The sequence below is a fragment of the Pinus tabuliformis genome, chromosome 7 (assembly GCF_031772625.1).
Source record: "Pinus tabuliformis cultivar Carrire ecotype Pingquan chromosome 7, CPIR1, whole genome shotgun sequence".
In the NCBI taxonomy this organism is placed as follows: domain Eukaryota; kingdom Viridiplantae; phylum Streptophyta; class Pinopsida; order Pinales; family Pinaceae; genus Pinus; species Pinus tabuliformis.
In genome coordinates this window covers 375,867,424-375,883,342 of record NC_142293.1, presented here as the reverse complement: position 1 = coordinate 375,883,342, position 15,919 = coordinate 375,867,424, and the positions used below count along the sequence as shown (strand labels likewise).

The 15,919-nt window shown below is 39.9% G+C and overlaps 1 protein-coding gene across 2 annotated transcripts in view; it reads left to right on the top strand.

Moving 5' to 3' along the window:
• The first annotated feature begins 573 nt into the window (after positions 1-573).
• Positions 574-15,919, top strand: part of LOC149247548 (SNF7 family protein) — a 207,602-nt gene continuing 192,256 nt past the window's right edge. The window contains exon 1 of one of the 2 annotated variants that reach the window (XM_089458248.1): positions 574-1,153. In XM_089458248.1, coding sequence (XP_089314374.1) covers positions 965-1,153 — 189 coding nt within the window. In that variant the 5' untranslated portion in view covers positions 574-964. The remainder of the gene's footprint in view (positions 1,154-15,919) is intronic. The other variant, XM_089458247.1, reaches the window with a different exon arrangement.

Here is a 15,919-nt window from a genome sequence, read left to right as displayed (position 1 = left end):
ACATTTTATTTTAGAATGTGAGGCCTTCAAAAACAACAAGGAAAGTTATGTAGATATGCTCACAACTAGCTCTTGGGATAATCTATTTAGTGAGAGGTTTGTCGAGAAGCTGGGAGCATTTATTGTGAAGCTTCACAAAAAAATGACTGAATACATCAAGGAAATGAAGAAACAATGTGTCCCATAAGCTATCTTTAGCCTCGTAAATGTTTAAAATAATTTATTCCTCAATATTGAAACGTTTATCTTAATACTTTTAAACATAAAATTGTAAGTTTAAAAAAACCTAAACAACCTCATCAAGATTTGAATGTGATGACGCTCTTAAACCTTGACATTATTTCACCTCGATAATATTGAAACGTTTTTCTTAATACTTTTAAACATAAAATTTTAAGTTTAAAAGAACCTAAACAACCTTATCGAGATTTGAATGTGGATGACCCTCTTCACCTCGAGATTTGAACGTTGAAGGTGGTCTTAAACCTTCACATTAATTCACCTCGAGATTTGAACGTTGAAGGTGGTCTTAAACCTTCACATTAATTCACCTCGCGTTTCTCTCTTGAGCGTACGCTTTTCTAATATTGGAAGTCGCATTCAAAATTATAATCGAAGAAGGCGGCGTTAGAAAGAAGCTTTGGGTCTCCATTACGCGTTGAGAATGAATTCAGCGGTTAGCAGTGCCCGATTGGCGACGGTGTGGAGCATGTTGGTAATGGCAGCAATACAGGGCTTGGGGGCTTATGAAAACGGTGTCGCCAAGGTTTCAAAATTTTTAGTGGTTCTATGTGCCCATCCAATTTCAAATTTAAAGTGAAGCCCTGAGTCAAAGTGGATTAGCGGAGCAGCTTTACAAAGTTTGCTTGCAGTTTTCAATGCTCAATTGAGTTTAAATAGGCTGGCCTACAGTATTTCTGCCGAGAACAAAACGCTAGGATTAGTTTTGGGGTCGTGGGCATAAATGGATTCTCCTGTGGGCGATTTTATAAGAACCCAAATACCGGATTGGGACGATGATGTGATTGCAACTGCAAGATTCAAGGCATTCAGCGGGCAGAGATCCGATTGGGAAGCGAGGTTTCAATTTTGGAGAGGCCTCATCATGAAGGTAGCTGGGCATTTGGGTCACATTATAATCGATACAGAAGAGGTCTTCTTCTCTGCTCTCTTACTTGTCGGGTAGTGCCGCCGTTGTTTTCTTTAAATTCTGTATTGAATGTTGCCTACAGTCTACATCTAATTAACATAAGTGCTCTTTAAAAAAAAATCGTGATTGGATTGAAAAATTTATGGTTTAATCGAATTAGTGTTGATTGTATAGCAGGGTTAGTAATGCCGCGATAACTCCGCTAGTAACTATGGTTTGATTTTAATATTTAAGCTGGCAAAACACGCTGGGGTATTCAAAATGTGTAGATTATAGAGCTAAAAACTTTTAAAAATCTTATTCGAACAAATCCCTGCTAGATTTTAGGTAAACTTACCGGAATATATAACCGGAAAAAGACCAAAACAGATAAAAGCTTCGAATAACTTCGAATAGTTAGACTACATCTCATGGCTCTGAAGCCATGAACACAATTCCATGCTTTTACGGATCTACTTTTGGGAGGTCTGTAATGCGGCGGTTTATGGATTTTTTTTATCATCACGGTCAGACGACATAGCAGACCCATGACCTAAGGCATTCTCCAAAACGCCTTTCTCGAAAACATCGAAAAAAGCCATTCGAGGTGCCGGTGAATGGCCAAAGCCCATTAATATGCTTCTGTGCCCTAAATAGAGGGCTTGGCCTACCTCTGTAGCTGTTGGTTCATGGTAGGTTGAGCTCACCATGTAGTGAATGGGTTCAATTTGGACCAAGCTACGAGGTTAATTTCCTTAGTTTGAAAGGCTGTCGAAAGTGTAGTGTCAATAATAGTCCTTCCCTTCTTAAAACAAATAATTAAAGGTTTTGTGATCCATGCTTGAATTATTGAGAAACTTTCGACAATAATCTCATATGAGAAGTGTTGTCGATGTGTTTCGAACCAACCAATGTAGTTCATCATCAATAATTCACAAATAATTAAAGTCAATGTTTTTCATATTATAACCTAGTGCACTTCCACCTTCTTGCCAGTATAAAGTTATAAACCTCCTCAGGAGTCTTTCTCCCCAAGACATTGTGCAGGCTCCTGTTTTGCAAATAAACAACAATGTTACACGCCTCGGCCCATAAGAAGAAAGGTAAAATTTGATCATGCAACATAGCTCTAGCTGCACCCACAATGGTCCTGTACTTCCTCTTTTCCACTCCATTCTGTTGAGGGTTGTAAGGCACAATGAGCTCCCTCTTAATGCTAGCACTCTCACACAAATCCCTCATCTCCGCAGAAGTGTACTCGCCCCCATTGTCTGATCTCAACACCCTGATTTGCCTTCCTATCTAGATCTCCAGAAGAGTTTTAAACTTTTGGAATCTCTGGAAGACCTCATCCTTGGTCTTCAGAAAGTAAATCCAAGCCCTCCTGGGGTGGTCATTAATGAAAGTCACATAGTACTCATATCCACTCAATGAAACATGGGACATAGGACCACATACGTCAAAATGAATGAAGTCAAGGATACCTGCAGCGCTGCTGTCACTGCTCTGGAAAGGTGTCTTGGTGTACTTTCCCAAAGCACACCCCTTGCACACATCATGATGCTCTATGTTGAAGTCAGGAAACCCTGTAATCATCTCCCTCAACATCTTGAAAGCTCCATGGTGCAAGTGGGTCATCCTCTTGTGCCACAACTCACATAACTCATAGCTACTGGTCTGCACTACCATAGCTCTAAGAGGCTAAAACATAAGTCTGTATAGTCTTCCACTATGAGCTCCAATCACATGATTAGACTCAATATTAGATCACCTAGGATATATCAACACTTGTACCTTTCGGAATAGTACCTCAAAATCCTTGTCCTCCAAGCTAGACATTGATATCAAACTCTTCTTCAACCGTGGAACATAAGGAACATCTGTCACCTTCAGAGGAGGTGATGACTCCCTCTGAAATGAAACTGCCCCCATACTTGCCGCCTTGACTTTGGACTCTGGAGTTGGCGCCAAGCATAACCTCCAAGTCAATGTCATCTTCCAAAAGGCTTGTGAAGTGCTCTCTAACTCCTATCATATGGTAGGATGCTCCACTGTCTATGAACCAAGCATGGGAATATGTGACATGAGTGGCTAAACTCACCACCAAAGCACACTCTGAATCAAGCATAGCAGCAAAATCATCCACATCTACTGAAGTTGCAACTCCTTGTATCTTCTTACCCTTCTTGTTGGGACACTGAACAACATAGTGACACATCTTCCCACAAGTAAAGCATTTCACTTTGCCCATGTCTTTTTCCTCTTAGTTTTAAAACTCCGACTCAGGTTTAGAACCGATCGATGGTCGGCTTTGACTCCGACTTTGATTGAGTATCGACTCGACCGGTTTGATTTCAATGACTCGGTCGTTGTAAAAAATATATTAAATATTTATTTTTTATGAAAAAACATAATTTTAAAGATTTTCATGCATGTTTCCAAACTCAAAGCATTAGAATATAGAGAGAAGACAACATATGATCAAAGTAAGCTCATGAATATATCCATTATATCAAAATGGCACCTAGTGCATTTTCCAATACATATACTCATGAATATATCCATTATATCAAAATGGCACCTAGTGCACTGTCCAATACATATATGATATAGAGATCAAAATAAAAACACATAACCAAGGAGGCTCTAAATGGCCTCTACAACAAAAGCAAACTTTAAAACATCACTAGTTAGTAGTCACTAGTACTACTGGCTACTGTTAGAGAACCCACATCATCTGGCTCAGACTTTGAATCAGAGTCAGACAGGGAAACCCATGGCTCCTCCTCATCACCATCTCCAACTGCAACTGTAGAAGTAGTAGCACTAGTAGGCACAACAACTACATGTTGAGATAGATGAGATATGGGCCTCCGTCGTGGTTGAGTAGAGGAAGTGCATTGCCTGCAACTGGAGGACTTGGGGCTGGGCCTGGTACAAATGGATCTGCATTCAACTGAACATTATGTTCAACAACAACTTCAACTAATGTCTCTGTCTGTAAATCCAAATCAACACCAAAATCCTTGTCAGAATTAAACTCTGCTGGATGACTCTCCACTACCCAATCTGATGCTGGATCAATATCTTCCAGCACAATGGGCTCTATATTAGGTCTTTTGTTCAGCAATTGGTTGCGTTTTAGTCGGAGGTTGTATTGGACATAGACTAGATCATTTAACCGTTTTTGTTCCAAACAGTTTCTCTTCTTCGTGTGAATCCTCTCAAAGACAGACCAATTGCGCTCACACCCAGTAGCACTGCAAGTTTGACTCAAAATATGGATTGCAAACTTATGCAATTGAGGATAGTGGCTGCCAAATGCCTCCCACCATTGTGCAACAAAAAAACATAGTTGTGTAATGAGTTAGCTCAACAAATTATATCCAACTTTCAAATTATAAACAATTTAACAAAATAAGAAGCTCCTCAATGCTACTCCAACAAACCAACTCCTCAATGCTGCTCCAATGGCTGCCCAAGAAGCTCCTCACTGCTGCTCCAATGATTGCCCAAGATTCCTCGCTGCTGCTCCAAAAACAAACTCCACAACTATTCACAAACTCCTCACAAATTTTCACACAAATGCAATGAGATAGTTGTGAGGAAATGTGAGGGGGTTGGGTAGCTTTTATAGGCTTGGGAGAGGTAAATGGACTTCAAAAACACCTAAAACCCAATTACAATCAACTTAGGGGGTCCGTTTTCCCCCCCAAAATGGTTCGTTGGGTGTGCTTGGGCGAACTAGCCAGTTTAGTTCCAATGGTTGCTCAAGAAGCTCCTCACTGCTGCTCCAAAAACAAACTCCACAACTCTTCACAAACTCCTCACAAATTCTCACACAATTGCAATGAGGAAATGTGAGGGGGTTGGGTAGCTTTTATAGGCTTGGGAGAGGTAAATGCACTTCAAAAACACCTAAAACCCAAACTGACCGAGTCGGCGACCGGCTTGGCCGGTTCAGTAACAAACTGGCCACTGGGCTGTTTTTTCTACTGGACCGGACCGGCCGAGGGTCTGGCTCAGTCTGCTCGGTCGATTTGGAATTGACTCGACCGTTTTTAAAAACACTGCTTCTCCTTAGCCTTCTGCTTCCCCTTCTCTTGCTTTGCTCCATTAGAAGACCCCTCCTTGATCTTCTTGCCCTTTGTTGCAAGAGCAACATTCTCTTATTCACCTCCCCCACCACTCTTGCTGCCACCTCTCACACTCTTGATCTCCTCCTGGATGAAATTGTCCCACATCTTCCTCCAACCAGGAAAGTGTTCTTTGGCCACCAAGTCGTGGATAAAGCCATCCCCCTTCTCAGTGAAACCATCTAACGCAATCCTAACTCACTGCTCCTCTGGAACAACCTCTCCAACGACAACTAACTCATCCTTCACTTGTGAGACTCTCGTGAGGAAATAAGTGACTGCCGGTCTTGGTCATCTTGGTGTTGCATAGTTTTTGTCTCAACACCATCTTCTTGTTCTCATTAGAACTTTGGTGCAAAGAGACCAAGGACTCCCACATCTGATAAGCATATCTCATTCCCGAAACATGAGGGAATAAATGGTCCTTGATGGCATCTAGAAGGATCCTCCTTGCCTTGACATTTTTCTTGTTGAACTCCACCAACTGAGCTGGATTACTGGGTTCTTGCACAACTGCTTCAACAACATCCCACACTTCCACCTCCTCTAGTAAAAGCATAATCCTCTCCTTCTATGGGCCAAAGTTTTTAGCCCCCATCAATTTGTCTTCTACTCTCAACCTTGTAGCCATGACCCCACAACCAACAAAATGAAGCAAATGTAGAAGCTATAACCTTTCTCCATCCAAACTACTGAAGTCTTTGGGTTTTTGACGAAGTTTCAAAGGTATGGTTCACTGTTTGAAGACTTTAGATGCTTGCTGCCCTCTTTATCAGCTCACTGAAAATGAAGATTTAAGCCTCAACTTGGCTCAACTCAGCTTTGATACCATGTAGAAAATTTATGATCTGCACCCTTAACCCAGTTTACAAGTTTGCATGTGTTTGTTTAGGCCCAACCTACATGTTTTGTCACGCTGATATAAATATCAGTATGCATTTATTGTAAACATTCAAAGAGTACTTCTACTATTTTTCACTTTCTTATCAGCTGAAAATTAACACATAATTTTCGCAAACATTCACTCATGTGAGACACTTATTTTTGGTCAAGTTGACCCTGGAAAAACCCCACAGCCTCTTGGGGAAAACTGGTCTTCAACGGAGGATTTCATTGCTCAGGAAATTACAAAACAAGTATAAAAATTCACTGTACTTATCTCCCTTTTTCTGCTGTAGCATTAAATGCAAATTCTAGAAATTTGTGCCCACTGAAACTTTTAGATTTTCACAAAAATACATGCCCAAAATTTCTGCATTAAATTCTTTGCCCAACTCCTCAAGAAATATGCCCAGAATCTGCCTCGAAAATTGTGATTGTTTTGCCTGAAGGGTGATTGTTTTGCCTCAATTTTTGTGTCAGGTAGTCGCTGAAATCCTCCTTGAAATTCGTGATGACTGTGGTTGGCGTCTTGAAATTCGTGCCTCAAATTTCTGGCAAGAACTGAGCTCCTTTCTCCTCAAAATTCGTGCTCAGACTCTCCTCGAAAATCGTGCCCAACTCCTTGAATTTCGTGTTGCTATCCATTGAAATTCGTGTAGCCTGTCTCCTCATTTTTGTGCCTCCTCCTTGAAAATCATGTTGTAGGTGTTGCTCCCTCCTAGAAATTCGAGCCCCCCTTTTCTTGCTGCGATTTCTCCTCCTTCATGAAGCTTCTCCTCTTATCTCTTCTCCTCATGCTCTCTCTCTCAAGTGTGAAGTGAAGAATGAGATCCCTTTGCCCTCTTTTGTCTCCTTGGAAAAGATTGAATCCCTAAACCTAGGATTGAATGGTTGAGATTCAATCTTCAAATCTCAAGATGTGTGGTTGAGATCATTTTTCCCAAATGATCCCCCTCAAACATTGGCCCAATTACTTAAAAGTCTCCTAGTACATTTTTCAAGTTGTGTACCTTCTTCTGTTTTTCTCATAAAGTGATTTTTCAACTCACTTTAATATTAGAAAATTACACTTGGTAATTTACATATAAAGTCACTTTAGAAAGTACAAGTGACTTTAATATTAGAAAAAATACATGGTACAACACTTCTAAGTACCTCTTCCACCCATGACATTAATATAACTCATAAATGACACCAAGACAAAATTAATTAATGTGCTCACTAGGCTAAAAGGGATAAAAATCTAGTAACACCTCTCCATGATGTCATTTTCAACACATTATAGGGGAGTACCCCACTTCGAACAAATGCAGTCGGGGCTATGTGCAAGTCTTGAATGATTTTGGTAGAATGGATATCCTGCGGCTTGAAATCTAAGTTGAACATGACTTCATCGCTCATGGGCAATTGACCTTTCGTTGGCAAGCGAAGCTGTGAAATTATACCATTGGTAATTCTTTCTATGTGACGATGAACATCAGTTGAATGAAATCAAGGAAGAAAAAATTTAATAATTGTTTTTAAAGGGTGATTGTTCAAAATCATCTAATGATGATTAAAACACCCTTAGAAGTGTTATGAAGATTTCAAATTGGATTCTAGATGTGAAATCTAAAGTGACGCATATTTCTGATTTCACATCTGTGAACTAACATATCAAAAGAGTTGGATATTTATCCTAACTCTGTGCACCTATTTGGATGTTTTCTTCTTTGACATTTTGCAACGTAGTGTCCACTCTAAATTTGTTAGTATGACGTAAAATTTATGGAAACTTAAATTTGTATAGTTAAAAGATAAACTTCAAATGCTTATACTTGGAGCTTCGACGGTTAATAATTCATGTATGAGTGCACAACTAAAGGGATATCTAAATTGGTAGTTTCTTGAATGGTTTCATTTTCTTTGCCTTAGAACCAATTTTTCCCCAAACTTCATGTTAAAATATTAGTATGGTTTCTTTTCGTTTCACTGTTCATTTGTACTTAATTTTTCCATAAATAGAGTTGGGTTCTAGGTAGTTTTGTATGAAAGAGACATAACACTGTCTATGAGAGACTAAGTAGCATATATTGGGCAGACCAAAACCACATGAAATTATTTTTCCTTAGAAGAATCTCAGAACCTTTGAATTTTTGCATTGATTTGTTTGACAATTTTTCGCCATGCTATCTAGCATATAGAAATTGTTGAAATTTTTAGTTCATGGCGGGCAGATTCTGCTCTCAGGAAAAATTAAGCTATAAAACAGACTCCAAACATCAATCAATACTTAAAATTGTGAGTGTGTGATGAGCCTAGGTATTGCAACAAGAATGCTGCAACTCCCAGGGCTACCAGCTTTACTTATCAACCCGGGGTTCGTACAAACTTGGAGGTGACAGTGCTATATGCACAAGTAAAAGTGAAGGTCCTACTTGTTGTCACTGCTCATCTGGCAAGAGATCCCAGGGGTTCCAAGCCAGACTTCTATAGGGTCAGAAGGAGCTTAATTCTTTGATGGAAGAAGAACAAATCTATTCTAAGAGAGAGCTACTCTATTGCAGTAATGAAGAAAACAACTTGTAATGCTAAACCACACCATAACCTAACTAACCATCTAAACAGCGGTGCTAAATAGAATTGCTAAATCAACACTAACCTAATGCTACTATCTAAGTTGCAGAGGTAAAGAGCATTAAACTATACTAAGGTGTAAGCAAAGGAACTAAACTAAATCTGTTTTCAAGCGGAAGAGCAGTCGGAGATCGAAATTGGTGAAAGGAGGACGTAAGGAAGCAACAATGCATAAGAACTGTTGGATCGATCAACGAATGGAAGATGAGCGGTGGAGATCTTATTGCGGGGAATTGAGTTAATAGATGGGCGAATAGGATTAACGAACAGGATGAGCAGCGAAGATCTTATCATGGGTGGTTTAGTGAATAGATGAACGAACAAGATTAATCGGAAGATGAGCGGTAGAGATAAAAATGTGCGGAATGATGGAGCAAGTTTTTGAAGGCGGTAAGCAGTTTATCGCGCGCCCTCAAAGCTGTAAGCTGTATTATGAAATTTTACGCGATTAGTCTAACTGAGTGACATGTAGCACGAGAAAACCACTTTTCTCGCGTGCTCTCGGGTGGATAATAGCTGTGCAAGAATCCATGCGAGATTGCGTGATAATCGTTGGATTAGGCGGCGCTGATCAACGGTGGAGATTGGCCAAGCTAGTTGGCGAGCGGGTGATGTGATAGTCGTCGGATCAGGCGAGGCAGATCGACGATGGGGGTTTAAAGCGCATAAAGTAGGTGGAAGACTTCATGCGAGGTGGCTGTTGGACAAACTAATGAATCGGACGGTGATTGGTCAGGTTTGTTGTGGATCGGACGGTAAGGAGATTACGCATGAAGAACGTGCTGAAGGAGGTTTTAAATGAAAAGGATAGAAAAACCAGTGAGGGTGAGGGTGGACCGAGAGTGATGGAAAACGATGACAGTGAAACGAAACAAGTAATTGCGTCAAACAACAAACTCCAAAGCTCATGCGAGAACTAGAAACTTGTGTTTTTGGGGTTGCTGAAGGGTCTCTTCTTCAAGTCATGGTCCCAAAGGGAGGAGATGAGGCCGAGACACCTGCGCACAACCTCATGGTGTTCTTTTTCTCCTAGCTAACTTGGTAATTGAAAGAAGGCACAAATGGAAGTAAATTGAAGCACAACCGATCTACTCTACACTTTTGTAATGGGAATGCAGCTACTTAAGCAAATGAACAGTTAAACCATAAATCTACGCTATACTGCTGTAATGAAAATGCAACTACTTAAGCAAATGAACAGAAAACCAGGAAGCTACTTAAGCAAATGAACAAAAACAGAAATCTGTGCTAGCATACATGTACAGTAAAGAGGAGCTTTGGCTGCTTGGGTTGGGCCCTAACCCAAGAGCTTCAGCGCTCTGAGTTAACTCAGTGCTGGCTCAAAACAAAACTCTTCTTCATTATGAAAACCGTGGATTACATCAAAAACTGTCATAAGTCTTGCAACCCAGAAATAAAGTAGAGTTTTACAATAAAAATCCGAATCCTACTGAGGTCCTAAGCCTCTCTACTTATACATCTGAAGTCTCCAACGACTTCCTTCCCATTAGGGAGGCTCGGCTCCCCACTCAAGATAAACTGGTTTTTGTCACTTTCACTTGCTCAGCTGTCTTCTAGTCCCATGATTTGGCTGTTTACACTCCGAGCTGATGGAGGAATATTCGAATGGAGTGGTAGTAAATGAGGAGGATTTACCTCCTATAATTCCTCTCCCTTGTCCCATTTGAGTTTTTCCCAAGGTCTTTGCCACAACTTCTTGCTTTTACCCTTTATTCCTGTATTTTCTTTGCTTTTATCCTTTATTCCTGCATTAAATGCACATTAGACCACAGAGGAAAGTATCCAACTCTAACTCATCTCGTAAACAAATTTTGATCAAAAGTATGCATAAGTTGTGAGAATAGTTGGTTTGACTAAGCTAAGAGGTGAATTAAGGCCAATTAAGGCCCATATAATTACCCAATGATGAGGCTCATCAGTATGTCAATTTACAAACACATCGTTATGAAAAAGTACAAAGTTCAAAAAAGTACACACAGGTGTGTGTTGCAATTCTGCATTTGCTTGTACCAACTATAAAGAGGAAATATGCTACAAATAGCCCAAAACTGGAATCAATCCACCACACATCCTGCCTTGCTTTTATAGATAAGCAAGGTAGTTTTGAATGAAATAGACATGGCACTGTCTATGAGGAGATTAAGTAGCATATATTGGGCAGCCAAAACCACATGAAATTATTATTCCTTAGAAGAATTTTGGAACCTTTGAATTTTTGCGTTGATTTGTTTGACAAATTTTCACCATGCTGTCTAGCATATAGAAATTGTTGAAAATTTTAGTTCATGGCGGGCAGATTCTGCACTCAGAAAAAAATTAAACTAACAGCTACAAAACATACTCGAAACATCAATCAGTACTGAAAATTGTGAGTATGTCAATCTACAAACACATCGTTCTGAAAAAGTTAAAACAACAAGTACACACAATTCTGTATCGCAATTCTGCATCTGCTTGGACTAACTATAAAGAAGAAATATGCTACAAATAGCTCAAACCTGGAATCAATCCACCACACATCCTGACTTGCTTTTATAGATAAGCAAGGTAGTTTTGTATGAAAGAGACATGGCATCGTCTATGAGAGATTAAGTAGCATATATTGGGCAGCCATAACCACATGAAATTATTATTCCTTGGAAGAATCTTGGAACCTTTGATTTTTTGCATTGATTTGTTTGACAAATTTTCACCATGCTGTCTAATGTTCAACAGAGAGAGAGAGTACAATAATATAAAGTCAAAGTCAAAATTGACTTCCCAAATCACTGTCCAAAACAACCCTGTCAAATCTGCGATTCTGCCCTCTATCAACAGCAGTCAAAGTCTGGTCAACTCTTCCAAAACTGCTCGGTCAAAGGAGAGAGGAACTCGGCCTCTCTTGCTGGTCAAAGTCACCTCAAAACAGTCCCAAAACGATCAGTCAAACTTGGTCAAAGTCTGCACTTCTTGCTGCAGTCAAACCTGCGGTCAGCGCTGAGGTCAACGCTGGTCAACTAGCCCAGATTTCCTTGATCTTTGTGCCCTCCAATGCAGCCTAAAGAAACAAAATTCCCACCAAAAACGCTGTCAATGGAGGTCAAATACATCAAAGTTAACGACTTGCAATAAGTCTAAAATTTGGCCAATCTGAAACAGCCACCTGTCCCTTTGCACGTGTGAGAGATTCCTTCCAATTCTGAGCTGTATGAACCAATAGAATGAGGAGAGAGAAGATATGTTGTGAGTTTATGAGGTTCCAAATGAGGTTGGAGGTCACTCTTATTTATGAGCCAATGTGGGTCAGAAGACATGTCTCTTGGGCTTCATGAGCCTACATGATGTTGTGGTTGACCTTGACAATTTGCACATGTGTGGGCTTCAGTTCAAAAACACATTTCTCCTTGTTCGATTTTAGTGAACCTTAGGTCAAATTTGGTCCTTTGGAAAAGAGAAATTCAATGCAATAATTATCTCCATCAAATGAACTGTCCAAAGTGGAATTTGGCCCTAGTTGCCAACTTTAACACTCCCTCTCAACTAGGGAGAATTCCACTTGCCAATATCTGACCATCGATCGTCATGCCATCCTATCCTCATGTATAATCTCTGCATCTGGTCTTAGTTCTGCTGAACACTGATATAGATAATAAGAAGAATCGATTGAGAGTGAGTCACAAGACCTTACCACTCTCCACTGACAAAAGTCAGTGCACATAACTAGGGGTAGAACCCTAATTGAATTTGATCCTGAATGATCAAGTTGTTGAACATCATGCATCCTAGACATAGGGAGTATTGCAGTACACGATACGTCCATCTATATATGGTCCCTATCCTCTTTTCCCAACTCATTGACCAGATGAGAGGTACTTCCCAAGAGTCCCAAACTGCAAGGGTAAGATGTATGCTGGGGCATCTGTAGGAGAAGGTGAACCACTCATCCTGCTCATATGCCATAGGAGAAGGTGAACCACTCATCCTATGCATATATCATCAGCCATAGGGGAAGGTGAACCACTCACCCTATGCTCTCATATATCATCATGGGGTATCACAGGGGAAGGTGAACCACTCACCCTATGGTCACACATAGCTCCAAGAAGTACCCCAGGCCCCCAGGAGCTCCCAGAGATCAATGCCCAGCTTCAAACGGGACCTTCGTGGGAGGGTCCTTCCACGAATCCCAACCTCTCTCTGAAGGCAATGAACTTGACCTTACCAAGAGGCTTCGTGAGGATGTCAACAACTTGTTCATCCGTCCTGATGTGTTGGAGCCTTATTACTCCTTGTTGTACCATTTCCCAGATAAAGTGGTACCTGATATCAATATGCTTGGAGCGGTCATGGAACACAGGATTCTCTGAAAAGCAAATCTCACTCTAATTGTCACAATAGATAATGGTGGTACCCAACACGTGCTCAAATAGCTCACTAAAGAGCTTCCTCAAGCATAAAGCTTTCAATAGGCCATACTGGCTGCAATATATTCGGCCTCAGTGATCTTAGAGCAACCAATTTTTGCTTCTTGCTCATCCAAGAAATTGAAGTAGATCCCAAAGAGAAGCAACATCCTGACATGCTCTTTCTATCCACCACACTGCCAGCCCAATCAGCGTCAAAATATCCATGTAGCCTCAAATTCCCGACAGTGTATCTCAGTCCATAGTTGATAGTGCCACAAAGATATCTTAAGAGATTCTTTGTAGCAACCCAATGTATGTGATGAGGCTCAACCATATAATGACTCAAAGTATTTACAGTGAAGCATATGTCCGGTTGGGAGTTTACCAAGAACATCAGGGCACCCACAAGTTTTCTATATTTAGAAGGGTTTGCCAGTTCGGGCCCAACAACACTTCCACGACTTCTTGAAGTTTAGTTCCACCTGAGTAGTCACAAACTTGCATTTCACCATCCCACATATTTCTAATAGCTTCACAATGTATTTTCCTTAAGAAAGGAAAATCTAGCTTGGCTTTTGCCAGACCTCCAGGCCTAGGAAGTGATGCATCAGTCCTAGGTCCTTCATTTCGAATTCGAAAGCCAACTCCCTCTTGCATTGATAAATGAGAGGGTCCGCACCGGTCAAAAAGAGATCATCAACATAAAGGACCAAAATAAGAGGCATGCCCTTTTCAACCTTGAAGTATAGGTTTGGATCAACATAGCTCCTTGTAAATCCCAACTTCATAAGATAGCTATCAATTCTTTCGTACCAAGCCCTAGGGGCTTGCTTCAACCCATAGAGGGCTTTCTTCAGCTGACAAACATGTGTCTTTCTATCTTGGACTTCGAACCCCTGAGGTTGTTCCTAGTGGACTTCCTGCTTAAGTGAGCCATGCAAGAAAGTCGTCTTGATGTCCATTTTATGTAGGCTCTATCTTTGTTTTGCAGCGAGAGCAATAATAGATCGGATAGTGGTATATCGAGCAACTGGTGCAAATATTTCATCATAGTCCACTCCTTCCTTTTGAGAGAAGCCATGAGCTACGAACCTGGCCTTATATTTTTCAACACTTCCATTAGCTCCATGTTTAATTTTGTAGATCCATTTAGAAGTGACCATAAACTTGTCCTTGGGTCTAGGCACCACGTCCCAGACATCATTCTTCATGATCGATTCATATTCCTCATTCATCATATCTTTCCATACTTGGTGTTTTATAGATTCTTTTAACGTGCAAGGCTCAACTTGAATAATGGTACTCATGGCAGCCAAGTACCATTGATACCTGTTAGGCTTCTTACTTTCGTGAAATGTCTCTCTTGGCGTGGTATGCTTTTCAGCTTTTTGAAGTGTATCCTTGAGCCATAGAGGTCTTTTTTGTAACGACCCATCTCAACTTACAGGCAACATAGGAATATTAGCATGTATATGAGGCATGCATATGATAGCTACATATGCATGCACTGCGCTAGTATGCATATTAACTTATTATGAAAATTCTCAGGTAAAAGAAAAATGAATTAATTATTGAAAGTATTGTAGTAGTATTCATACCAATTTAATTACATGAAGTGTCTATGTATGGAAAATGAATTAAATAGTAAAAGAATTAATTAATACCTTATTTTATAATATATTAATTTAATTTCACTAATAACATTTTAATTAAATAATAAATAAATAAATATTACCAGGGCACAAGGTTAATTAACTTATCTTTTGGCAAGTCATATTAAGTTACTTTAAAAAGATCCTCTTCTTGAAGTTGTTTGAAATGATAAAGATCAAAATTCCATTTAATATATATATTTAAATAAAAATATGATTTAATGTACGTGTAATTTAAAATAAAGATGACCGATTGAAGTAATGAGAATTTAAAGGATAAGGACAAGATTGATTGGAGGAAAAAAGGGTGGGATTTCTTCGGAGGGAAGGATCCTTTCCTATATAAAATCTAAAAGGAGAAGTGAAGGGGGAGAGTACTTCTGGATGGAAATTTGGGAAGGAAGAAAATGGAGAATCTGGGAGAGAAATTTTGTGAAATAACGAATGAGCTTTGGGGCTCCGGATTTTAGATATAGATCTATGAGAATTGAGCCCTGTTCTTGGAGGTTTTGGGCATGGGGCCAAAAGGCTTTGCTTTCGAAGCCTTTTGGGTTTGGGATCCGGAAAGACTGATCCCAGACAGGCAGGGAGGAATTTGGTTGGTTTGGTATCAGGAGAACAACATCATCCAGGGACCGACACCAACTCAGAAAAACCAGGTATGTACATATGTCTAATTTGATTTGTTTAGTCATAAAACTGAAAAGTATATTTTGTATATTCTGCTAGAAATGATATTTTAGGAAATTATAATTACAATATGTTAGAAATGAATTTAGATAGAAATGAATTTAAATAGACCGGCATATACTGTTAGAGATATTTGTAAATTAAAATATCAAGCCTTACATTTTCTTTGAGGTAAAGGGATCACTAGGAGGTGGATCAATAGGATCCATCAGACCATCAACATCAGGCACAAGCTTATCCATCGGAGGTTCTTCTTGTGATTTAGTAGCATCATCATTGTCCTTCCTTGAGATGGGGGAGATCTTTGGCTTTCCCGAGGGCAGTGTCTTCATCAAAGGTAACATCCCGACTTACTTCCACATCTCTTTGATTAGGTACATAGATTCTATATGCCTTTGAATTTTCATT